This window comes from Copidosoma floridanum, unplaced genomic scaffold (assembly GCF_036245765.1).
Source record: "Copidosoma floridanum isolate Cflo_tuat_1 unplaced genomic scaffold, Cflo_Japanese_pri ptg000012l, whole genome shotgun sequence".
NCBI classification, from domain to species: Eukaryota; Metazoa; Arthropoda; class Insecta; order Hymenoptera; family Encyrtidae; genus Copidosoma; species Copidosoma floridanum.
Genome location: NW_028321889.1, coordinates 5,802,342 through 5,822,200, shown reverse-complemented (window position 1 = coordinate 5,822,200; position 19,859 = coordinate 5,802,342). Strand labels below are relative to the sequence as shown.

Genomic DNA, 19,859 nt, shown 5'->3' with positions numbered 1-19,859 from the left:
AATACGATGTATGTTTTGGACAGTGCTAGTATTCGTAAAAAAGCCGTGCACCTGCACACAACACATATATAGGTATGTGTACCTTTTAGGCGGTGTTATTTGAATTTGGGAATAAAAATGTAGTTGTGATAAATGTTTACTTGATAAGTTTGATAATTTTTGTGGTCACTCAAAAGACTTACAAGGATGAAAATAAAAATAAAATATTCAAGAATAGTGTAGCTTATAAGAATTTTCATGGTCTTTTAAGTTTGAAAAGTATTTTTTTTTGTTCTTTCAAGTTAAAAATTTGAATTTTTTTTCAAGTAGCAATGATATAAGCACTCAATCTGTCATTTATTTTTTTTATTAATACAAACTGATTGATCCAATTAGAAAGATCGAAAATTTCGATCGATTTACAATCTAAAGGTTTTTATTTACATAAAAATTATGTAGGTATTAACATTTAGAAAAGTAGAATATGTAATATTCACATGCACTTACAATACTAAATTTGTTCATGCGCAAGACATTTTTAAAATCTATAATAGTCGCCTTGTTCCTCATTTAAAATGATGGCAAACTTTTGAAATTTATAATAGAATAAATGATTAACAGTTTTTTTTTTTAATTTTTTCATAACGGTTGATTAACTATGCTTGTAATAATTTAATAATAACGATATTATTATCAGTAAAAATATACTTGAAAAAAAAAGGAGTGATATGTTCCAGTGGGTTTTTTTTTTAAGTTCCCAATTAAACCCATGGCAAGTGTCATTATGTGTACTTAAAAAAAAAAAAGAAAGAATCATTAATTACTTAGAATAGCCATGGTCACCCAAAGCTTTGACAAACTCATTTTCAGGATGGCACTGTTTTTTGTGTTGTATCAAATTATACTTATAACTCGTTTTATAATTACATGATGGACAATTCAAACAATCAAATGGATGGGATCCCTTGTGGATTTTTTGAAGATGTATTTTCAAGCCTATTCTACTCTTGCTCTTGAAAGCACAATTTTTGCACTTGTGAATATCAATTCCCACCGTGCAAGTACTTTCGTGAACCTTTAAGGTTTTGCGGCTCGTGAAGCTCTGCTGACATTCTGTGCACACGTATGGTGCATTCATCTTGTCCCTTGAGAAAAAAATTTACACAAAAAAATTACACAGAAAATTTTAATTAACTACGTTAAAGCATCAAATTTCTTTTACTGCTTTTCGTAGTTACCTTTTCCATAAAGGTTGATTCTCAATAAAATCATTAATTTGCAGAATTGGCTTCTTATCAGTATTGGAGTTGTTAACTGCATCAACTTGCATAGCCGGATCGTCGTTTCTACTTGGGTTGTTAATTTGCACTGCTTCAGTTGATTCATCAATTTCAGGGCTATCGACCAGGACATGTCCATCTCTCCTGGTGGCATTGAAATTGTTAACTAATACAGGACAAAAATGACGATGAAGTCTCAATCTTTTGACTGATCCAAATTTTTGGAAGCACTTTTCACATGTGGTGGTGTTCAGAGATTTCATTTTCTTGCAGTGAAAATTAACATGACATCTCAAAGCATTGATATTCGAAAAGGTGAGCCGACAGTCTATACATGCAAAACTACTGTTTAGAGTTGGATCCTGATGTGTCGACTCATTTGTTGAAACGGAAGCTGGTGGACCAGTAGTATGGGAGACATCGTTATTCTTGACACAGTAACGATTCAGGTGCAATCTCAAACCAATGATGCCTACACATTTTTTGCTACATTTTGGACAAAATAAGGAACTACCAACGTGCTTTCGAGAAATTTTGCGAAAACTAAATTGGGAAGCCCTTTTTTTCTTAAAATTCTTGCCACACAGACTACTCATACTCATGTGAGATCTCAAACCATATATGCTCTCGAAAGTTCGGTCACACTTGGAACACGAAAAGTTGCTCGTTGATGAAGTTGGCTCAGTTTTAACAGTAGTATCTGATTGAGTGTTCAGAGCCACAACACTTGCATCTGCATCTTTGCTCTTTTCACATTCAAGACTCATATGGATTTCTAGTTCCTCGGAGGTCAGGAAATTTTGGTCACACAAATGGCAAATAAAGTCCCTATTTGTTGATAAAGTTGACTCAATCTTGATGGTATCTATTGGTTGGATATTTGTAGAAACTACCCTCGACTCTTCGTTTCTGCCGCATCGATGACTCATGTGAATTTTTAGCCCCTTGGAAGTCAGAAAGTTTTGGTTACACTTAGGACAAGGAAAGTTACTTTTTCGTGCTGATGTTTGATTCTTAACGATTTCAGTTGTAGCTTTTGGAGAAAAACCATCAGATTTTACACTCTTGCCACATCCATGGCTCATGTGAATTTTCAGTCCCTTAGAAGTCAGAAAATTTTGATCGCACTTCTGGCAGCGAAATTCACTTTTTGTTGCTAAAGTTGGCTCAGTCTTGATGCAATCTTCCAGTTGAATACTTGGAGAAATAATCCTCAAGTATTCGCTTCTACTGCATCGATGACTCATGTGGATTTTCAACCCTTTAGAAGTTAGGAAACTTTGGTCACAAGTTTGGCAAATCAAATTACTTTTGGGCTCTGGAGTATGATGGTCGACATTTTCAATAGCAGCTTTCAAAGAAAAATCACTAGATTGTTCGTTTTTTCCGCATCCATGACTCATGTGAATTTTTAACCCCTTGGAAGTCAGGAAACTCTGATCACACTTCTGGCAAGGAAAATCACTATTCGTGGCAGAAGTTGGCTCAATCTTGATAGTATGAGTACTTGGAGAACCAACTCTCGACTCTTCACTTCTGCCGCATCGATGACTCATGTGAATTTTCAACCCCTTAGAAGTTTGGAAGCTTTGGTCACAAGTTTGGCAAGTCAAATTACTTTTTGGAGCAGAAGTTTGATTGTCAATATTGTCAATGGGAGCTGTTGAAGAAAAACTTCCAGATTTTTCGCTCTTGCCACATCTATGACTCATGTGAATTTTTAGCCCTTTGGAAGTCAGGAAACTCTGATCACATTTCTGGCAAGGAAAATCAGTATTCGTGGCTGAAGTTGGCTCAATCTTGATAGTATGAGTACTTGGAGAACCAACCCTCGACTCTTCACTTCTGCCGCATCGATGACTCATGTGAATTTTCAACCCCTTAGGAGTTTGGAAACTTTGGTCACAAGTCTGACAAGTCAAGTTACTTTTTGGAGCCAAAGTTTGATCATCATCAACTTCAACATAGTTGTCAACATTTTCAGTAGGATCATTTGGACACGAATCACTAGAATTGTCGCTCTTGCCACATCGATGACTCATGTGAATTTTCAACCCTTTCAGAGTTAGGAAGTTTCGAGCACACTTTGAACAAGCAAAGTCACTTTTTGGAGCTGAAAATTCAGATATAACATTTTTAGTGATTAGTTTGGGACAAGAATCGCTCGATTTCTTTATCGTGCCACTATGCATACGAAAGATGTGAACTTTCAATCCTCTAGTGGTCAGGAAACATTCGTCGCACTTTGGACAAGTAAAGTTAATACCTGCTGGAGCCGAAGTCGAATCCATGAGATTATCCGACGCAGTTTCCGTCCAATTAACATTCGAGGTCGCGTATTTACAATAACGTTTTTCATGACAAGCCTGACCTTTGAAAGTCGTAAATTTCCTCTCGCACTTTGAACAAGGGAAGGTAAATGCCTCCTTGAATCCATCCTTGTTGTAAGGATTGTACCTGACGTCGCGCGTTAGTCTCGGTAAAGATTTATTATGCACTGCATTGGGCTTACTACAGGTATCTCGGAGATGCTTATACGCCCTAAAGATCTCTTTAAACATTCTTCCGCACTCGATACATTTGTAGAGTAATAGTCCATTACAACCGTTATTTTCACATTTCTTGCCAGTTCTGTGGTATTTTGCTGATGTGATGTCTGATAATTGTTGACAGTCCACACAGTAGTGTTGCATTAATCTCTTGAGGCCTACAATAAAAAATAAATTTGATCAAACATTATTATTAAAAAAAAAAGTATTAAGAAAATCAGAACTTACGACATTGTTTTTTTAATTCTATTTTGAATTTCTTTTCTTCAAGGTTGAAGTCCAGATCTGGGTAGGATGTTTCTTTGAAGTCTACAAATTGTACAAGTATGGAAAGTATTTTTTTTTTTTTTTTTTTAAGAACAAAATGATTGTGATTGTTAAACAAATACCTGTACTGTTCAAAAATTCAAATAGTGACTCGTCCCACTCGTAGCCAGCAGCAAAACCACCGATTACGTTTTGGATGACCAGCATGTCTCCTCCTATAACATTGCAAAACAAAAAATATTTCTCAGTACATAATTTTTACTTCTTATTCAAAATGAAAATTAAAAACTATTGCAAGTCGGAATTTAACAGTAATATAATTCGCTTCGTGAAAATTTAAACTAAGTGGAGTGTTAGAACATGCAAAACTACTGGTTAAAATATTATAAAAAAAGTTAATATCACGTGATTTGAAGAAATTTGTTGCCACAGTATCTCAGCACATCATTTTTCAACGATCATTACGATACCTGTAACAAAAATGTCTAAAAAAAAATTTACATTAGTAGTTATTGAGTAACCATCAAGTTATTGCACTTTTTGTTTTGTAGAGCATGGGCTTTTTATACTGCTTTATTAAATACGTACATCATTACTTTCATTTGTATAAAAAATACATAAATAATACAAAAATACATTATTGTAATATTATTGATTGCCAATTAAATTACCAATATTATTATATTGATGAAGAAAAGGATAGGATAAAAAATTTATTTATTTATATTATTCAATACAATATATGTTAGTTGAGGTCTTCGTGCAAATAAAATTTTTTTGAATCCATTAAAATTTTTGCACATAATTATGTTTGTTTGAATGGTCTTCTCAATGGAACTTGGTAATTTTTTTTTATCAATGGTTGTTTAGCCGACACGCAAAAAACTATTAAAAAAATATTTATAGGTAAGTTAAAACATAATTATTTAGTGATTCATTCAAGAAGTACTTGCAACTTACAATTTGTGAAAATATTGCAATGTTATCTGTAGTTTTTTTAAAAGTATTCCAACTACAATCTACGTTTCTCTTCCATGATTATCATGTAAGCTTCAGACGAATGATTTCTCAATCTAAAATTGATATAATAATAAGAAAGAAAGTAAGCAATTCAATAGTGTGTGATACAGAAAAACTTGATAAGTTATTTTAAAAGTCAAAGATAATATTAATGGAAAGAGATGGGTACAATAGTTTACAACACAAATGATAGTTGTTATGACTAACACATACATTAATTTTTAAATAAAGGGTTATTAAAAAACGCCAAATATAATTTTTTTTTTAAATTATTCTTTTACATAAAAAATCATATCATTTTTTTTCTTTTTATTTTTTCTGCAAAATTCTCGTGAAAATTGTATCCTCGGCCTTTTCGTAAGATGAGTAATACGGTTAAAAAAATCATATGAGAACTCTCAATTCTTGTCATAAGTAATGCTGACTTCTTTTAACTATATTGTTTCGATTCCTTTCAAGCTGTCTGTCAGACTCGAGTATCGAATTGGTGTTTAAATTAATAAGCTGCTTGCGTATTGGCGCACACCTAACGAATAAAAAAGAAAAAATAAATAAATATATGAAACACTGAATTAAAAGTAGATTTTTTCAAATAATTAAGTACATCAAACTTAGAACTGTGCGCGACTTTTTGGTTTTCAGTTCAGTTTTAAAATACATACAGATACGTTTTTGTTAATCAAGGAAATTGTACCTAATTACGTACCAAAACCAAACATTACCGAACCAAAAAACCAAGCGGTTGCTAAAAACAACTACTGAAAAAATATCATAATGCTCATATTAAATAGATACTTTAAAAAGTATACCCTATAAATCGCACGATCTATAAAATTGCATGTATTGAAATGCTGATACATTAAAATGAAAATTAATATTTAAAAAACCCCCTGGTGAAAAAATACTGCTGTACTGACAAAGTCAGTGACGCGTCTCGTATCAAGATTTCTTATGATTGTTTATACACACATTATTCAAGTATAATTTTAAGGAACTCACCCTCGGCCGCCTACGGTCCCGATAACTCCGGTAGGTAAATCAGATCTGGAATCAATGTTTCGAAAGCGTTGTTTTTTTTGAAAATCCGCTGCGATAACCTCTGCCAAACAAAAAAAAAGATCGGAATTCGTGAAGCACCAGTGTTGGCCATTTTTTTCGTTATTCTTCTGTCTATCTTTCACTAGCTTTTTTTTCAAATAACACACAATAACAATCACACATCATTCATTCGCACAGTTAAATGGAATGGTAGACAAAACACTTACAGACAAAAATACGATTAAACGACGATTAATGCGAAGGTTTTGACATTTTTTATCTCTAGTACAACAAATGGACGTTTTCCTCGTTTTTTCAAATCCAAAGTGTACGAGTAGTGAATGGAGTCCCTCTTCTTTGTGTACAACAGACTCTTGCAAACAATCGGAACAATGACGTCGTTTAAGTGGATACCAGAAGTCTTGATCTATACATTTGATGTATCAGTATATTTTAATCAAAAACAAAAGAGCGATTAGCTGTAGTGAAGGGGCCTTATATGATTCATCAAATGAAATAAGTGATACAAATTTGAAAATAGAGTCTCGCAGAGTTACGTTGGTGCTTTTCCAGAAGAATACATTGTGATTGGTCGTTGAGTCTCGGCGCGCGGTAAGTTACTTTGGGCTTGCAATCACAACGGCAATGCGCTTGCTCGATTTTTTTTTCTTTTATTGATATTATTGCATTCATTCATTACATCTATCGAGTTGACGAGAATTCTAATCACAGAAAAATCGTGCAAGTTCCACGTCTCGAATTCGTTTTTATGTTATGAATTAATGAATTTGCAAATTTCCGCAAATCACTAAAATTTGGTTCATAATTCTGTTATTCGCGATCTTTGTATAACATTATATTGATTTATTTATTTTTTATCAAACACAATGAGCTATAAACAACACATTGTTGTCAAATGCAATGTATAAAAGAAAATAGACAACAAACTTTTAAGAAAAATTTTTTTTTTAAAGCATAAAACTAAAAAAATGTTATAATCGTTTGTCTCATTTTGACAGGACGACTTGATTAAGTAGTTCAAGTGAATTTTAAAATTTCAATTGCAACATTATTGGATAATTACTGTAATTTAATCGTTTTTAAATTTTACACTCGATAAAATACAGGATTTACTATGAATCTTACGCTAATTCGTGACTTTGAGATTAATTTCTGTAAAAATTTGTACTCTACAGTGTCAAGATTAAAAATTAAATTACCTTAATTATTCATTACACCATGTATGTTGTTGAAACACTTAATCTTTTCAAAGCTGATCAATGCGATCTGAACAATGTATGAATGACTCTTCATTTAGATCTAAAAAAAATTTGGACTATACTTTATATTTGAAATAAATTTCACATGTAATATCTTTAATATAACTCTACCTAAAATAATCTCGATCACACTGCATCAACATGCATTCTATGATTTTATCATGAACACAATAAAAATCAAACTACACATTATCAGGAAATATTTGCCGCTCTCCCTCTAATAATAATATCTGCATTGCTTTGAACAACATATATCGGCCTAGCTCGCACTTTTCCTTCGCTCTCCAAGTTGCTACGACCCCGTAGTAATCGCCGCTCTTGCAATTTCCCAATTTGTTGGTACTCAGGACCTCGATCATAGCTGCTTCTCGCGTGTAAGCTTCCACAGGTATTGTGTTTTGAAAGACGCGCAACACGACGACCCCTTTGCCTTCGTCCCAAATATCCAGGATCCTTTGCAACTTGCTATTATTCGTCTTGGACCGACCCCTGCACACCCACAACTTGAAGGCTTCGTAGAGATGGGCGTATGGTCTGGATTGTTTTCCTTTGCCCACGTAAAAAATAGCCGATAGAAAAGTCTCCCATTTTTCAGAAAGACTCATACTCGCTGCTCTTCTGGGCAGATCTTTGGTAATACGTGGGTCGAGAAGCAGGTAATTGAACGAGCTTTTAGAAGTACCTTCGCGCCACTTGCGCGACGGATGTGGATTAGAGAACTCCAGAAAGACTTTGCGCTCTAGTTCCTCGTACTCATTTACTTGTTGGATCCAGTCTATTGATACCAGCATAGGTCGCAAATGATCTTTTTCTCTTTCCAAACTAACTAACTGATTATGTTGATTATTGGTTATTAAAAGATTATGCTTTTGGACAGGTTTTGTGGGTTGCCTTTCTCCAGATTCAAGTTTGTGAAGACGTTTAAGGTACAAGTGATACGTTGCACTGGTGACGGGTCCTGGATTCTCGCCAAGGCTCTTTAATCTTTCTCGTAATGTTCCATTGTCAAGGAGATACAACTCGGTTGGCAGTGACTCAGACTTGGCAGTGCTGATGGAGTAGAAGGAACTCATACTTGAGGAAGTACTAAAAGCGAGAATAAGATCAATTTTATAAAATTTTTGAGAGTACACAATTTTTATCAGAAAAGAAATGAGATACTTACTAAGACGGTGAAACATAGAGTCGTCTCTCTAGGAGAACAACGCCCTCGTCAGGATCCTTGTACTTATACTCCTCTTGAACACTCAAAAATGATTGCGAGTCAAATTGTCTACTCGAATTCGTGGAGCCATCAGCCGATATGACTGGCTCCGAATCACAATTATTATTTTTATTAATACTGACAATGTTCTGACTGTTATCAGACAACGCGTTATCTGCGCCTGGCACTGACATGTAGCTATCAGATGAAATCGACGACGACGAGCCTTGCTGACCCAACATACTGTCGAGTGGATCCATATGTTCGCCACGTCTTAAACTCCCAACATCTAAATCTGAGAATTTCGATGTCGACTGTGTCCTTTGTAAAGAATCTATTACTGCTTGATTTAAATCTATGGTAGGTTCTCTTATTCCAGTGCTTTCCTCGTTAGTGGTGTACTCTGACTGTGAGTCTGATATTGATGATTTTACAGCAGAGTCGAGCAATTGCACTCCAGATACCAAATCTAATCTTTCCAGAACCATGTTAAAATTAGTATTGGTGTTTTTATAAATATTTGTGCAACTTTTGTCTGTAGAAACTTCTTCTTCTTCGCAATCGTCCATCCGATTGCTCAAATTAACAGCCACTTCTTTTAAACTTTTTCTTCTTTCTTCCGGATTTTTAGATAGGTAGTCATTAGACCATGACAGAGCTGAAGATTCGGACACACTATATAAAACATTTTGAGGAGAATAATACCTGGTCTTCTTTTCCTCTGATACTTTTTTCAACGAATTAACTTTAGGCTTTGCAGGTTTTTTTGTCGTGACTTTGCTTTTTTTCACTACTGTTTTTGGACGAGGTATACGACTACCGGGTATGTAAGACTTGCTATTTGGTTTGTTTGTGCTATTGTCCATGACTTTTTTATGAGTGATTGTGATTGGCTTTTTCTGTACTTTGGTAGGCAGTGGCGACGCATTTTTTTCCAAGACTGGAATCTTTGGTTGTTTATTTTTATTTCTTTTGTTTGAATTGACGGTAACATGTAAATTTGGAGATTTGCTAATTATCGTCTCGTCAAACCAGTGAGAATGTAGTGAGTCTCTACTTGGAGTATGTGGCTTGGATTGACTAGATGTGTTATTTTTGGCTGATGATGACGTGGAACAGTTTTTCGTAGAAAGAAAAGTCGACGATTTTCTGGGGCCTGTCGCGGACTTCCAATTTTCTTTTAATTTTGGCACATTGTTGTGTTGCTTGATTGGCTGCAGCGTTTTTATACTTGTGTAATTTTCATTAATATTTCGTTGGTTTTGCCTGTGCTTGTTATAATTGGTATTATTCTTTACAGGCCTGTTGAAGGTCATAATCATCTGCATTCGCTTTGGGGAATTGATTTCGTTGCTCACTATGCATTCGCTCTCGTGGCTTTGGTATGTATAATTGCTCGCATCTACTTCACTTGTCAATGAATTCGATAGTTGTGAAATAATACGACTGAGTAGTTTCAACTCTTCCTGCATTGTATTTGGAGAAAAATCATAGTTTTCTTTTTCTTGTATTTTTTGTATGTTACCAACCTTTTGTGCAACTGCTCTTTTTCTTTGATTTTTTCGAAGGGTTACAAAATAACTATTCATCGAATTCGAGCTTAATGAATTAATTTCTGAAACATAGCCACATCTGCTCTTACTGTCATATCTGTTATAACTACCTGTAGAAGAACCACTTTTGTACGAATCACTTAAAGAACCGTCTGATACTAAATACTCTGCCAGTACTTCACCGTTATTCAATAGGACTTTGTCTAAAAAAAGTAATAAGTAATTGATTTATACACTTTTTGATACAAAAAAATTTTCCATCGTCAAATCTCACCTAATTCAAGTCTATATTGGATATCCTCATCTCTTTCCTCGCTGCTAGCGCAATATTTGCTCAGTACATTAATGGCATCATGATGTTCCCCTTGAAAAGCATACGTAAACGGAGTGTAGTAATCGCAATCAAGGCAAAAAGGATCGCCTCCGTTAGCCAGTAGCAGTTCCAAAATGCGCGTTCTCCCCCAGGCAGCTGCTATGTGAACCGGCGTCATGCCATCAACGGACCTTAACTCGAATCAATTGCACTCTTATTCTTAATGAAACATGAATTTAATAAAAAAAACTAAAACGTACTTGATGTTGGGATTTCCCCCGTATCTCAGAAACAGTTTGGTCACTTCTTCGGCAAAAGATTCAGAATCATTTCCAATGACCAGGTGAAACGGAGTGATTCCGTGCATCGGCATCAGCACATTTGGATCAGCCTCTTTGTTCTTCAATAGAGTTGTCACCTGTCTGATGATAGGAAAATCCACGTTTTCGTATAAAACTCGATTGATCGAGATTTTTTTTCCCATAATGAGACGAAAACCTCATCAAAAACTTACCTCAAATTAGTATCTTCGACACCATCATACAACAACGAAGCCAAGTACAAATCGGCCTTCAATCTCGGCGACGCTGTCCCTGAGACACTCATATTTTCGCTGTTTTTTCTATTACAAGTTGAATCAACGGATGGACCAAATAGCTTGAAATATAATTAAACTCCACTCGATTGCTAACCGTTATCCATTGGCTTCATTAAACAGTCCTCGGCTTTGGATTCATTGTTCAAACCGATAATGTAAACATTGGCTCCCTAACCTTCACCAAACTTGGCGACTCGACTAGTGACGCGCCACACTAACCTTACACTAGCGCCACCACTCCCAAGAGCTTCCAACTAAATTTAAAATTTTTTAATTTTTAAATAACTTACAAAAATACGTTTTGTCGCAATATACTTTAATTTTGTTGCTATATTGGTTTTTGTAAATTTTTCAGTGCAGGTTTTCACAAAACACTAAAAAAATGTGTAAACACAGGAGTAGGATGTGTTAATTAACGAAGAGAAAAATCCAGGCAGTTTTAAATACAAAAAAGCATACAAACTTTTATTAAAAGTAGGTACAAAAATAAGTACACACATATATCTTCTCGTCGATCGTTGCATTAAAACATATTACATTGTATATAATATGCGTCCCGAGTCTTTTATCGCGCTGGCGCGTTATTATAATTTTTTAAACTATATTATAAAGGGTAATATCTGCAGATATTTTAATGTTACAACTTTTATTGCTATTCATAACTATGGATATTTTATAACACGTTTAAATCTTGCAATAATTTAACAACTAGCGATTGGGGATGGTCACAATGATTGAGTCAATTCATCATTTTAAATGGTTTTTTTTGTTTTTTTTTTTGTTTTTATTTAGAGCCATTTTTCGTAGCACATACTTTTTGAGATTCGGGTGTAGTAACTTTTTCGGGTATACGTCTATATAAAATTAATCTCAATATGCTCTTTCCCTGGTAAAAAAAGTCGCTCTCCATTTCGTCTTGGTTTACCATAATTTTTCGTTTGTCAATAAAAAAAATACAAAGATACGCTCGATGAATTCAACTAAAATTCAGTACAAGTAAATATAGTGAGTATTTTTTTAAGTAAACTAGCTGCAGCTGCATACATATTAAAACAACATAAGGTGCATGTCGAGAACAATCGAGATGGGATTCAAAACAAAAGGTATGAATAATACAGACTCCAAAATTTTTAAATCAGACAAACTTCGTCTCACCAACGCGACCATATGGTACATAATATTATAATAATAGTATCTCAGCTCGCAGATACAATCTGTTCGTTGTATTGCGCAATGAAAAGATGATGATGGGACGAAAATTGAAAAATCCGTCAAAGACACGTACGCGCGTATCGAATGCATTGTCCATGGGATTGCGCCATCGAAGCATCTATATTTTTTTTACGTTTATATTAAAACAATGAATTTGTATACATCAGTTTAAGTGTGTATAATCATGTATTCGCAGTGCTGTAAATGCATCGGGTAGACGCAGGGAAGTTCTTAGTTTTTACTTTTGTCTATCTTGATTGTCTTAAATTTGATGAAAATAATCAAAAAATTCATCTTGTGTCTTTCGTTTACGCATACACTAACGTATTTATTTATATATATATACATATAATATGCGTACGTGTATGAATACAAAAGTACATATAAATTTATTTATATATATATATGTATGTGCGTTACGACTCCGTTATAACAAAAGTTAAATTCTAGCATTTATTCATTTGTAACATCATATTTTTCTTTTTCATTATCATATTTCGCCTTAGTTGGTCCCTTTTTTTTTACTTTTTCTATTATTGTCTTTTAGAAACTTCGTTGTCTCGTTTTTTGCGTGTCCCTTCCATATAATATCAATACATTTCACATTTGTTATCATCATTTATTTTTCTTTTAAGTACAATAAAAAATCTGAGCTCGTGTTTTTTTTTTTTTGTACTACAGAGACGAGATGTTGTATTCTCGAGCTAAATTCTCTGTATTTCGGTATACAAACAAAATATAAAATTTTATATACAATAAAACTCTTGGTTTAATGAAACATTAACTTGTATAAGTTACAAAAAAAAAACATTTACATTTTAAACAGTAATGGTCACAGAGGATCGAACATCAAGAATCCAAAGACCAAGCTTTTTTTTCGAAACCATCACGCAGTCTATTTGAACCTTTTCGTCTTATATGATTGTACATCAACGTTTTTTTGTATTTTTTTTGTATTTTTTTCGTTATATTCTATTTAAATTGTCATGTGCCTTGCACGACAAAGGCCTGAAAATTCTTATAGCACTTATTAAAAAAAAAAAAAATAACTTTCATTATATAAATATATGTAAATCTCGCTCGTACACGTTTTGTCTTTCTACCATCATGTATAGGATAAAAACATAATAGTTGTCTCTTTTTTAAGTTAGAGGTATAGAGTATGTAAAAAGTGAGCATATCGTTTATTGTTACCATGGTAACTCATTGAAATGATGAATCCTTAGTTGCGATTCATGCATTTTACTACAAAAAAAGTAATAGTAATAATAATAATACGCTGATGATTCATTCATTCATCACTCTGTTTTCAATTATAAGAGAGCGTTGTTTAAAATAAAAATAAAATAATTTATTACTAAAGTCATTTTGAGTATTATAATTATCGTGATATTAATATTATCTACCTATGTCTTACGTAATTTAAAAAACGTTCAATAACGCAATCTCGTTTGTTTATTATTTATCTCTTCGGTACTCACTAAAACTTATTGCAAGCTCTGTATCAAGTATCTGAGTCACCTTCGGTATGGTTTATAAGGACTAAGGCTTCTAAAATACAAAGAAACAAAATTGGTGAAGTTTTAAGTGAAAATTTTCTTAAACAGTATCCAACAAGTCTCCAACTTTCATCGAACAGGGAAAGACATGGCAGTGATAAGCAGTACAAGTTCTGTAGTGTCTACAGCGTTAACGATAGTAACTTTTCATTCGTTGTTTTCTCTTCTATTTCTAAAGCTCGAAAGCTTAAAACTCAGCGCCTCTCACTCTCGTCGATTTCTACCAAATGTGACTCGGATCCATATTAAGCTCGTAATAAGGCCTACCTACTGTGAAATAACAATACATTTACTAGTAATATCGTTGCGACTACATAATAACTAAGAGAGGTAAAATTGCTCTTAATAATGAAAATTATTTCACTTTGAGTGTGTATCGATCTTAAGTTATAAAATTGCTTGCTAATTGTTGATAATGAGTTAAATTCTGCGTGTAACTCTTGATTGCACTTTTTTTCACAACTTTTCATTTTAATCAGAGAGAAAGAATGGAAAAAAAGGCACAAAACAGTTCGATTCGTTGAATTACCTTTACGTTGGAAAAAAAAATCCTAGATAAGCAAAAAGCAGATAGAGTAGAAGTAAAATTATTTAAACGTAAGATACGGAGTTGTGTGATTTTTTGAACACTTTGCGAAATAATTTACTCGTTACAATCCTCTACTTTTATAATTTTTATACAATTAAAACAAAACAAAAACATTGCACGCAAGACCCGAAAAACCATTCTTACAAGCATACAAATAAATAAATTTTAGTTACACAAATTACACTCACGTACGTAAAATACATGAAAAGAGCTACCAAAAAATAATTGGTTCTCTATCTAAATACTTTTAGAACAGAAATGCAGTTAGTAAAAATTACTGTGAATCAATAAGAATAAAAAATTTTTTTTGAAAAGTTGTCTATCAAAGTCAATAATTTCGTTGAAAATCAAGAAAAACAAAGTTTATGACTATAATAAATGCGTATTTCATTAAAAAAGTCAGAGAATTCAAAAGATTTGATCAATCGTCTTCTTAGATAAAAATCTCTGCCTTTACAATCATCGCGTATGTACCTAAATCACAGCTCATGCTATTGTTTATATACTTAAAATTTAGGCGTTCCTCGTTAGATTTATTCACATATCTATAAGTACGTATGAAACAAAAATTGTAAATTTACTTACAATTACGAAAATAAGTACATAAGTGCACACACTGGAGTATTTTCAGAAATTGAAAGAGCTGTAGAAAATTGTGTAAAAGTACAGCATAAAAATTATAGAGCTCTAAGAGAAAAATAGAGAGAACGTGTACATGTACGTCGCAATCAAAGTTGCAGTCGTTTGCTTCATATTTTTTTTCTTTTCTTTATTTTCTTTCTCGATGTACCAAACTCAATCGACGCACATTCTTGTTTGGCTATTCCATTCGATCCACGAGATAATCGACCAATAAGTCGCATGTATATATTAGGAACACAAATCATCATCCATATACCTCCCCGATTAGTCCTTAAAATTTAGATTTTTCGAGAAATCACTCGCTAGACCTTACAACCTAATAATCTCTTGCTACTTCATTGTTAATTCGTCAGTACTGGTTTGGACCCTGTTGACTCGCGATCGTCAAAAAAAAAGGCAACACACTCGGCATCAAGAGCGCAAATGTAACGTGTAAGCAATATACTTATGTAATAGTTATTTACGTAACAAGTGCGGAAAAGACGATTTCCCGCACGAGTAGTGATTGACTCACACGAGTGCCGGAGTTGACGGGACCGAGTACCAGTTGAGCACACGAGTGCGTAGCACGAGTGTGATCGCAAGGTACGAGTTACCGTCACCGGCCACGAGTGCGAGTCTATCACACGAGTGCGGGAAATCGTCCCACACGAGTTGCGTACAAGTTTTTTCGCAATGTGTGAGGAAAATAGGTACAAAATAGGTTTGAATTTTGATGTCCAGTGTGAAGCAAAATTTTTTCCGGTGTGTGGCAAAACCTTTTCCACACACCTTTTCCGCACACTGTGCGGCAAAAACCTTTGCCGCACACTTTTTCCACACACTGTGCGACAAAAACCTTTGCCACACACCTTTTCCGCACACTGTGCGGAAAAACCTTTGCCGCACACCTTTGTCGCACACTATGTGGGAAAATCGATTTTCCACACTAATACCAGTGCGGAAAATATCCATTTTCCGCACACTATTGCGAAAAAAAAATTAAATAAAGTTTATAGTCAATACTGCAAAAAATTCGAAAATAAGAGGGTTTTTCGGGTGATTTTGTAGTATAGACAACAAGTGAGTACGTATAGTAGCTATAAGAGTAAAAAACAAAATAATTTACGCACTAAATGTAAGTAAAAAGATAGAGAGAGAGCAATCGTAATCTCATTGAATTTTTCGAATTACCATAACTTGATCACGCGCTTCAAGTTCATCAATACCTATTATTTGCTGTTTACTTAATTGAGCAGAGGACGGGGACGCGTTTTACTTCTCACGCAGAGAACAAAGCTTAAGCTAAAACAAACATGAAAAAAAAAAATCACGCTATTATCCTATCCTATGATAATACGCTGCAGGGGGGACTTGTTGCTCTTGTCTCGTTAAAATCTCAGGGCAAGAGAAACCCGAGCCTTTTCCAAATGAGACATTGATTGGCGAGTGGCGTAATAATTATAAATCAAACGAGCGAATAAAAGCTAGCTGGCGGCGTTGCAAGCAGCTTTGACGACGACGATCGGCGTCGAGGAGGAGTCGGCCACAACGTCCATTTGATGCTGTTGTTCCTGTTCCATTTGTTCCATCTGCTCAATCTGGTCCATGTGCTCGATCTGGTCCATCTTCTCGATCTGATCCATCTGCTCGATCTGTTGGGCCTGCTCCATGTGTTGGAGCTGCTCCATGGCGTCGTCGATCGGCAGACTCGAGATCTTGAGCGCTGACGGGCTCGGGACGCTGCTCGCGTTGCTCGTAGGGCCATTGCTGTTGCTGCCGGTTCCATTGCTTATGGCAACTGGCGTGGTGGCGTTACTATTACCGCTACTGCTGGTGCTGTTGTTACTGGCAGTGCTCGTGGTGACTACGCTGATGTTGTTTGCATTGGCCGTAGTTGTGGCAGCAGCTGCCTGCTGTTGGGCCGCCGTGGCAACGCTCGATGGCTTTTGCGTGACGTGGGTCTGATAGTGCTTGGCCAAATGGGCCTTTTGCCGGAAACTCTTGCCACAGAGCGAGCACGCGAAGGGCTTCTCGCCCGTATGCGTTCTTATGTGCACGTTCACGCTGTACTTGTCCTTGAAGCCCTTGCTACAGATGCTGCAGTAGTGAAGCGATCGTTCCTTCCGCTGTTGCTGTTGTTGTTGTTGTTGCTGCTGTTGTTGCTGGACACTAGCCGGTGAGCCGGCGGTACCGTTGCTGGCGACCCCGGAGCTGCCGTTGTTGCTCGTCGAGTTGCTGGTGGCTCCGGCTCCTGTTGCACCGTTGCTCGTTGAGTTACGGTTTTGTCGGCGCACGTACTTTTTCGCTGGTTTGCTGCCTCGACCGCCGGTCGTTAGCTGCCGATTGTTTGTCGATTGGGTACCGGTATCTATAAAATAATAACGGGGATCGTTAACAATAATGAAAGATTTCATTAGCCCTTTACCGATAAAGTATCCATTTTTTAATTTTAACATTACTTTAAATTTATCGAAGTACAAAACAACTGCAACAACGACAAAACAAGATACTTTTGATCGGTAAGAGAGATGGAATACATCAGGAAGGGAAAAAAAAGCCAAGAATCAATGTAGATCCCATTGTAACATTGTACACCTACCTTGATGAAGCACGTCGGCTTGCTGGGAAGACGACGAGCTCACCGGCACCGTGGTAGCAGTGGGAGTAGGAGGAGGCGGCGGTGCAGGCGCGGTCGTGACGACCGTGACCGTACCGACGTTGGCCAGATCTGCCGGAAGCGTAATGGTCCCGAGGTTCCCGCTCGCCGGGTCTAGGGTGTACATGACCGTGGTCGCCTGGACGTTGCAGACGTTTTCGAGGTTACAGTACGACTCGACGACCTCGTTCGCTATGCTCTTCAATTCCGTCGCCCTGTACGCGTCGACGTTCAACTCCGACAGCAGCAACTCGTCCACCGCCATCGTCTCGTCCTGGCCCTGCTGCTGCTGCTGCTGCTGCTGCTGCTGCTGCTGTTGATTACCGGCGTTGCCTGCACCACCTTGAACAACGTCGGCCTGCTGGAGTATCCTCGTGGCCGCGCCAGCGAGACCCGTCGTCGAGTACAGCTTGCCCTGCAAGGCGTTCCTCAGGAGGCTCTCGGCAGCCGACTCGGTCACCTGGACCTCCAAGCTATTCCTGTCCGAGAGCTTCCAATCGTTGTTGTTGTCCAGCCCCCCACCCACGCCCCCGGGCTCGGCTTTTATCGTGACAAAGGTAGTTTCGTCCGGCGCGCTAGAGTAGTGCACCACCCCCGGGGAGGAGGCCGTGGTCGTTAGCGTCGTCGTCACCGTATACCTGTCGAGGGAAGTACCGTTGGCCGTGACCACGACCCGCTGCTGCTGGTCCCTCCGATCGCCCGGCGTCGACACCTGCACAGCAGTGTCGGCGCCACCGTCGGCCCCGATGCTCTGTACGCTGCTCTCCATGTTGAGTATCGCGTCGAGGTCGAGGTGGTTGCTCGGCCGCAAACTCCACGCGTCCCCTGAGCCGGGGGTCGGGCTCTTGCAACAGTCGAGCCCGTCCATCGAGTTGGCTTCGCTGTTGAGCACCGTAAGGGTGTATATGGCCCCGTCGGTGTTCTGGTGGTGGTGCTCCGTGCCCATAACCTCATCGTCCCGCGCGCGCTGTATCAACAGGCCCGTCGTCCCGTGCTGGTGGTTATGGTGTTCACCGGCCGTGGCCTGTGTCGCCGCTGTCCAGCAGTACTTGTTCAGATCCTCGAGCAGGATGTTGCAGGTCTGCTCCTTGCCGCCATCGGTCACCCAGTAGCCGCAGTCGTCGGTCGGATCGGCGGTGTGGTGTTGGTCGATGCCGAGGGCGTCGGCGGCGGCGCTGATGCGGGCGCGGTGGTGGTGCGAAGCTATGTGCCCGAGGGAGCCGGTTATGGTGGACACCGGGGGCAGGGCCGTGAGGGTGTTGTTGTTTGTTTCCTTGATGAAGCCGCCCGTGTGGTGGTTGTGGTGGTGGCCGAGATGGTAACCGCCGAGGCTAGGGCGGCAACCGGTTCTGTGGAGGAAGCCGTCCTCGTCGACGGGCCCGTCGGCGTTCGAGGCGCAGTGAGGCGGTGGCGACACCACAAAGTCAAAGTAGTCGGTCGTCTTGTCCTCGGCGCCGGTGCTGCCTGCCTGATGGCTGGGCGCGAAAGTCTCCGTCAAGTCCATCTTGGGAGCGATGATCAGTTTTTCCGTCTTTTCTTTCTTTTTTTTTTTTTTTTTTTTTTTTCTTTGATTACAGAGGATGTACTAGTGCAACGTGGGCATAATCCTCCGCGTGCGGTGCGGATGTCCTGTCCTGCAACAAAAATCAAAAAAGCCACTCGTTACTATTACTTTGTTGGGATATGTAAGCGTATACGCATTTTTTTTCCATTCGCTCCAAAGATTCCGATCTAAAATATGTTTTTTTTCCCCTACTTATCCCCCCTCCCAAGCTGCGATTTTCGAGAATACAGATACGAGATCGGCGAGCGAAGAGAGATTTTTCTTTCTTTTTTTTTTTCTCTCGGGCCGCGCTAAACAAATTCCTCGAACAATTAAAATCGCTCTCGTATACCTACTTGCACATTTTTTTTTATTCAAGCTAAAAATACCGGCCGATCAATTGTACACAATACCAAATTGACAGCGGCCGCTAATTAATTCTCTTGTGCGGTGTTTTATCGGGGCGAACGCATCGGAAAATCGTTAATCATCGATGAATAATTTTACCATTGGCGCTTGCGACGAATGCTGGATGGTTTTTCTCCCACCCCCTGAGACACGTCCAATGAACTGTTACGCATGATTTTTCAGTATT

At 37.6% G+C, this 19,859-nt stretch overlaps 2 protein-coding genes across 5 annotated transcripts; both read right to left on the bottom strand.

The window, feature by feature from the left end:
• Positions 1-404: 404 nt before the first annotated feature.
• LOC106647899 (uncharacterized) lies at positions 405-11,265 on the bottom strand. Of its 4 annotated transcripts, XM_089590141.1 has the most exons (11): positions 10,998-11,265; positions 10,744-10,905; positions 10,445-10,674; positions 10,147-10,373; positions 8,579-10,083; positions 7,525-8,499; positions 7,354-7,453; positions 6,361-6,560; positions 6,095-6,194; positions 5,036-5,621; positions 4,282-4,960 (listed from the first exon to the last, which is right to left on the bottom strand). In XM_089590141.1, exons 1-6 carry the CDS (start codon positions 11,087-11,089, stop codon positions 7,596-7,598), a joined length of 3,120 nt encoding a protein of 1,039 aa, XP_089446267.1. In that variant the 5' UTR covers positions 11,090-11,265; the 3' UTR covers positions 4,282-4,960; positions 5,036-5,621; positions 6,095-6,194; positions 6,361-6,560; positions 7,354-7,453; positions 7,525-7,595. The 4 variants fall into 4 exon arrangements, with proteins under 4 accessions (XP_089446268.1, XP_089446265.1, XP_089446267.1 ...); XM_089590142.1 differs by lacking the exons at positions 8,579-10,083; positions 10,147-10,373; positions 10,445-10,674; positions 10,744-10,905; positions 10,998-11,265 and adding exons at positions 405-1,124; positions 1,218-3,372; positions 3,526-3,966; positions 4,037-4,117 and having other exon boundaries at positions 4,198-4,960; positions 7,525-7,593; XM_089590139.1 differs by lacking the exons at positions 8,579-10,083; positions 10,147-10,373; positions 10,445-10,674; positions 10,744-10,905; positions 10,998-11,265 and adding exons at positions 405-1,124; positions 1,218-3,966; positions 4,037-4,117 and having other exon boundaries at positions 4,198-4,290; positions 4,481-4,960; positions 7,525-7,593.
• Positions 11,266-14,799: 3,534 nt separating this feature from the next.
• Positions 14,800-19,244, bottom strand: LOC106647900 (uncharacterized). The gene is made up of 2 exons (XM_014364469.2): positions 17,665-19,244; positions 14,800-17,433 (listed from the first exon to the last, which is right to left on the bottom strand). Exons 1-2 carry the CDS (start codon positions 19,223-19,225, stop codon positions 16,550-16,552), a joined length of 2,445 nt encoding a protein of 814 aa, XP_014219955.2. The 5' UTR covers positions 19,226-19,244; the 3' UTR covers positions 14,800-16,549.
• Positions 19,245-19,859: the final 615 nt, after the last annotated feature.